A 6049-nucleotide genomic window follows, 5' to 3' on the forward strand; every position below is an offset into this window, starting at 1 on the left:
TCTTTCATTTGGCTTTGAACATCGACTATGGAATACAGGAATTAGAGTTGTACATGTTACTTCATTAAACATTGTTACTTTGAAATATTCATACCATAATAAGCAAATGTTACTTCAACGTTATCCAGAAAATTATAGAAAGTTTTTAGTTCACTCCAACCACTCATCAAAGTAGGGTTGTAGTAATTTTTGTTCAACTCTACGACCAAAAAGGATCCATCTTCATTAAATATTTTCCAATTATGTGTGAAATCGGCAGAAATTTTTTCTACAAACAGTGGATCGACTTCGGCACGCATCTGTTTGAAAAAGAAATAAAAATGTACATAAGATATAAATGAAAAAATTGTTCATAATATTACTCTGAATTAATATAAAACATAACTTAAATATAAGATGAAGTTTAAACCTGGAATGATAATTTGATTGCTGAGAAAACTTGAAGTGGTCCTTTTTGGATCATTAAATTAATAGCATCCATTATGAAAACTTGAATGTTTCTTTTTGGATCATACAAATGTTGTAGTTTACAATAAGGCCAATTTGTATGATATATATATATATATATAGAAAGCGAAACATTTAAGTGTATTGTATAATAATATAGAATAGTTATATGTAGTACACTGGATTGTCTATTCAGTTCACGCATGACCTTTAAAGCAAAGAGTTCCATCAAAAAAAGAATATAATCTTTTGTAGATGTAGCACTGCAGTAGAGGCTAGTATATAAGCATGGTTTATAAGATAAAAGCATGTAATTGATACTGATAGATATATCCCATCGTCTTCCTTAGTTGACAGCCAGATGAATGAATTAGAGTATACTATCCTCCATCCGTTTTAAATTGTGTGTCGTTTTCGCCAATTGCACACAGATTAAGAAATGTAATAAAGTAGTCAAATGTCATAACAATTTTCTCAAATTCTCTTAATCAACTATAAGCAGATTTAGACTTTTAGGTTCATTCAATTAATGATGTATGTGGAAAATTGAATAGGAAAATTTATTATTGGATTGGAAAATGAAAGTGACATTGATTTTGAAACAATTTTGTTTGGCTTAAACGACACTCATTTTGAAACGGAGGGAATATATCAAAGTTGTGATATAAATAAAAACTTTATGGATCATTGGTGCCGATTTGTTGTTGATGAAATATATTAATGCGACTTAATGCATTTATGGAGGATTATTATATTGACTATAGTAATTTTAGTTGTAGAATAAAATTAATAAAAAAAAGGTTAATGAAAGGATTACAATTACAACATGTTTGGTTACATTAAACAGATGAAGGCTTGAAATTGTTGTCCTTGCAGAATTCGTTCCACTTGATGCCAATCATGACTGTACATTGTTGACCATTGTGCAAGAAGACATCAATTGGTAGTTCTTTTCCATTGTCACCACATATTGGTCAAAGTATCGATCATCTGTTTCTTAAAATTATAATTATGATGTGTGAAAAAATATAAATAAGTAAAAAAAATTGAAATGCAAAGTTGAAAACTAACTAATATTGGGCTCGCAAAGTTTTTTTCCCATAACCGAACATCAAAGAACATGGTATTCATTGGGTAGAGGCTTCGGGTATGAAAACATGGTAATTATAGGATATATATAATAATATGAACATAGGAGTCAATTATTTATGTTACATCCTGCTAAAACTAAACATCAATAGGAAATACATGACACATATAGGTAGTAGTAAGATCGAATTTAAATCGAAGTTTCTGTCCTGCAACAATGTAATTGCTAAGTATGAAATCATTCCATTGAATTCCACTATTAGGATCGTCGACGTAATCACCGTAGTGAATAATGTCTACAAAGTAAATTGTTCCATCATCACAGCACAAAGTTAGAAGACTGCGAAAGTCGTTCTGAAGAAAGGTCCCAAAATGATCGGGCAACATCTGAAAAGGCAAACATGCGAAAAAACTTTAAAATAAACTGAACATTAGATATAGAAACATATGAAAATGAACTATATAAATTGATAATGTACCTTGATTGGAGTGTTGAAATCATTATCAGAAATGTGTATATCAAATATAATGACTTCCTCTGGATACATGCTACGACTATGAAAAGAAGGTATTTTAGTAGCGCAAAAAACTTCCCTGAACATTATAACTTTAAAAAGATTATTTCCATAGTATCCAAAAATAATGTCAACATTGTCTGGAAAATGATGATATTGTTGGAGTGGATCCCATCCATCCTTCAAAGTAGGATTATACATGCTCATTTTGAATTTGATTTGGTGCATTCCACCATCCATATTCATAATATTCCATGGGTCTTGGAGATCATCTTTGTATTTTTCTACAAATTCAGGTTGAACTTCGACACGGTCCTCTAGTTATATAGAATATTAAAAGAATGAGTAGAAACATTATATTAAAAAAATCATTTAGAATAAACATTTAAGTAATTAAGGTCAAATTACCTGAATTGATAACTTTACGGCACGAAAATGATCAATGGGAGGATTGTGATACATTGTGATGAAGTTTGCCATTATATTGATGATTTTATGAAAGCTTAAAATTGATGTTGTTATTGGTCACGTAGTTGAAGTGTCTACCAATGTGTGTTTGTAGCGTGTATGAATAATGGAATGGTGCATCAATCTAATCTATATCAAGAATCTTGACTATATTCGTATAAAGGTGAGTTTTTATTGAGATTCTACACCCATTTGTTAGCTAGTGTTTGGATTTGGATTTTCAAAGATCATTGCAGTAAATTTTTCTGGTGATATCAGATGCATGTGCTGGTATAATGTGATATCCAATCAAAGGTGAGCAAGTAATAGTTGTGTTTGGAGATATATGTTTGGGCAAATAATATTTACAAAGGTAGTAAATAAAATGAAGTTAACTCATTTAAATAAACATGAATAAATTGTTGTTCTATAATATATATATATATATATATATATATATATATATATATATATATATAAAAGATTATTTGATCAGTATTTAAGTGTTGGGTATGTCGTGAAATAAATATTATTGTACTTAAAATGTTTGAATTTATATTATATTATTAAGAGTTAATAGGGCTCTACCCCATGTAATATAGGACACTTTCGGTTTTGCCCTCTAAAAAGATAGTTAAAGAAACACGAAAAATCCAGTAAACTATTGAAACCTTCTTCCTTGATTTTGCAATACTTCAGCAGAACAATGACTGGACCAGCCTCTTTCCTATCACTGTTATATTGAACAAACTTTGCAGCATACTCCTCCCACAGAGTACAGTTCAGAACAATATCACTAAGAATCATAACACGAAAGGAATTTAAGTTGGTTGAAAACTGTAAGGAAAAAATTATAAGGTAATAAGTATTGCAATATGATAACTAAAGTGTAACTAAACCTTATATCTTTCATAGTGAAATTGACTTGAAGCTTTTTCCCTTCATTTAGTTGACAGTAACCCATGTCCTGAACAACTCCAATGACATCTACAAAAAAAAAAAAAAGACAAACCAAAGTTACGTAAGGAAACACAAAAAGGCAAAAAAAATGTGAGTCATGAATATAACTTTGGTGAGTGAACTTACTAAATAATAGGTCAGGTCGCCATTTTCCGAAAACTATTTCAGCAAAAGGCTTATACTTGATGTGCGTATTAGGGATGTCATTGAGGTTGACATCAACAGCAGTTGTTCCACCAGTCCATATTAACTTGTACTTATGATCAGAAACTTTAAACAACACATCATTCTTGAGCACTTGAAAGTTAGTTAAGGTATATGTAGAATTAACTTCAAGTGTTTTGTCATAAACAGATTTGTATGCAGTTGGAATGAGTAGTTGAATATCATGGCCCTAATATGGTAAAATAAGCTTAAAGTGAATAAGTAACAAAATAAATTTGTTTTCATAAACAAAAGTAAAACCAATGAGTGACCAAAAAATAGCAGTAGGGTATTATGTTCAAATGTTATGTCCCATACCTTAGCATCAACAATCAGCAATTCCAAATGTTCTTTTCCATCCTTCACTGCTGTCCATTTATCTTTGACTCGAACTGACAGCTTCCACAAATCTTTTTTATCTGTGACAGCAGCAATGAACTCTTTAGGTCTTTCCATGTTCAGGACTTGATGAATAGGTGTTTCCATCTTCAGAACTTCATTCAAAAAAAGGAAAAAAAAAGTCATAAGGAAAGGATTAGCTAAACTTTAAGGAGTTGAGAAGATTGTGAACTAAAACTTGAAGGAAGAAAATAATAAATGAGATTTGGACATGAACACAAATTGGAAAAAACAGATCTGGAAACCATGTAAATTTAAGAAACAATAAGTTATGACTGAAAAAATGGAAGAACATAAATCTTCTTACTTTTGTGATGTTTAAAAGCATTAGTTAATGACGTTTAGCAGTAAATGAAAGAGGGTAGGAATGATAAAGAGAGAAGAAGTGAAAATGAAAAGCAGTTTCTCACCAGTGTTTGAGAGAGGGAACGAATGGTTGTAAAATGTGAAGAGTAGATTATGATGTTAGTAATAAACAAAGGATATAGTACCAGGCATGTGTAAATAGTGTAAGTTGATTTGATTGGAATTAGACAACTTGAGATTTGAACAAAATGTGTATTGATATATTTTCCCACCAAATAGTTGTCAATAAAGTTCAGTTGTTGTAACCAGTTAAAGTTAGATATATCAGTGTTAAGTTTGAACTAATGGTAACTAATAAAGTTACATTACACAATTGGTCCAAACTAATGGTAAGTTAGTTAAAAAAAAAATTATTTAGACAACTTTTATCCATTAATGAAGGACGTGGCAGAAAAAGAGCCTAGGGCATAAGTGGGTTTTCCACAGGATCTTCCTTTCTTATATTAATAAAGGGGATATTGTAAAAACAATACAAATATTTGATTCTATTTTTTTAGCCATATTTTTTATTTTGATTTCTTTTGATTCTACAAATTTTTAAAAATATTTGTTTTCGTTTTATTTAGCTTAATTATATTTTTAAGTCAAATATCTCTAAACTACCAAAAACATTTGTTTTTATTTTTTGATGTTATCTTTGGTTCAAATATTCTATAAATTCCAAAAAAAAAAAAAAAAATCTCTTTTTTTTTTAACGATAGCTAAGCTACCACGTTGCCTTCATATTTATATATAATAATTCTTAAATTTTTAATTAAATTAATATCAGACATTCCTCTGAACTTATTTCTCACTTAATTATTCACGTCAGCCTTTCGTTTCATTCCTAATCAAACAAGTTGAAAATACTTTTGATCTTAAATACTTGAATTTGGCGTAGAAATCAAACAAGTTAAAATGCTCTTCAAACAAGTTACAAAGGCATGTTTGTGATGTGTTGTGTTTTAATCATTTGTGGGTCATATCAAGTGAGATGAATGTCTTATCATGAGAGTTGAGAGAACATATTAACCCTTAGATTGAAGAGTAGTTAATTTAATTCATGCATTAATTAATATGTTATTTTCTCACAATAAAACATTGTTCTCACTTGACATGCCCTATTTAATTATTCGTTAGAAAATGACATTGATGATATTTCTTATGACAATAAATTTTATTTTCTCCGTTGTTTGTGCGAGGTGGTTGGATTGAATTTGTGGAGCAAGAGCTTTTTTACATTAATAATAGCAATCAACAAGATTATTCTTTGCATATTGCTACACCAACGTTAAAAACCAAACAGTGTTGTTTTGATTACTAAAGGTAGTTTTCATCTTTGTAACAAAATTTCTTTATTATTTTTAACAAAATAAAAGCAGCTTATATAGCCAATGCAAATCATCACTAATGCAAATCCTTTTGTACGTTGGTAACCACAACTTAATTAATCAACCAAGAACTTGGATGAAAATTTAAAAAAGCATATAAAACCAATATATCAACCATAAAGGCCAAATGATGATGACAAAAAGGAATGAAAGAATATGATTTGAATTTTGGAAGCAAACCAAGAAATCAAACATAATACAGGCCATGATGGATTCTGTGAACTATTAGTTACAATCACACAAAATTTTCAA

At 29.6% G+C, this 6049-nt stretch overlaps 2 protein-coding genes across 2 annotated transcripts; both read right to left on the bottom strand.

The window, feature by feature from the left end:
- Window positions 1-1573: 1573 nt before the first annotated feature.
- Window positions 1574-2608, bottom strand: LOC11446107 (uncharacterized). Its single transcript, XM_003621883.4, has 3 exons — window positions 2460-2608; window positions 2016-2366; window positions 1574-1923 (listed from the first exon to the last, which is right to left on the bottom strand). Exons 1-3 carry the CDS (start codon window positions 2529-2531, stop codon window positions 1675-1677), a joined length of 672 nt encoding a protein of 223 aa, XP_003621931.2. The 5' UTR covers window positions 2532-2608; the 3' UTR covers window positions 1574-1674.
- Window positions 2609-3071: 463 nt separating this feature from the next.
- LOC120576950 (uncharacterized) lies at window positions 3072-4771 on the bottom strand. Its single transcript, XM_039827817.1, has 4 exons — window positions 4472-4771; window positions 3981-4156; window positions 3398-3852; window positions 3072-3294 (listed from the first exon to the last, which is right to left on the bottom strand). The coding sequence occupies exons 2-4, from the start codon at window positions 4146-4148 to the stop codon at window positions 3072-3074; spliced, it is 846 nt and encodes a 281-aa protein (XP_039683751.1). The 5' UTR covers window positions 4149-4156; window positions 4472-4771.
- Between the last annotated feature and the right edge of the window lie 1278 nt (window positions 4772-6049).

The sequence above is a fragment of the Medicago truncatula genome, chromosome 7 (genome assembly GCF_003473485.1).
Source record: "Medicago truncatula cultivar Jemalong A17 chromosome 7, MtrunA17r5.0-ANR, whole genome shotgun sequence".
Lineage (NCBI taxonomy): Eukaryota > Viridiplantae > Streptophyta > Magnoliopsida > Fabales > Fabaceae > Medicago > Medicago truncatula.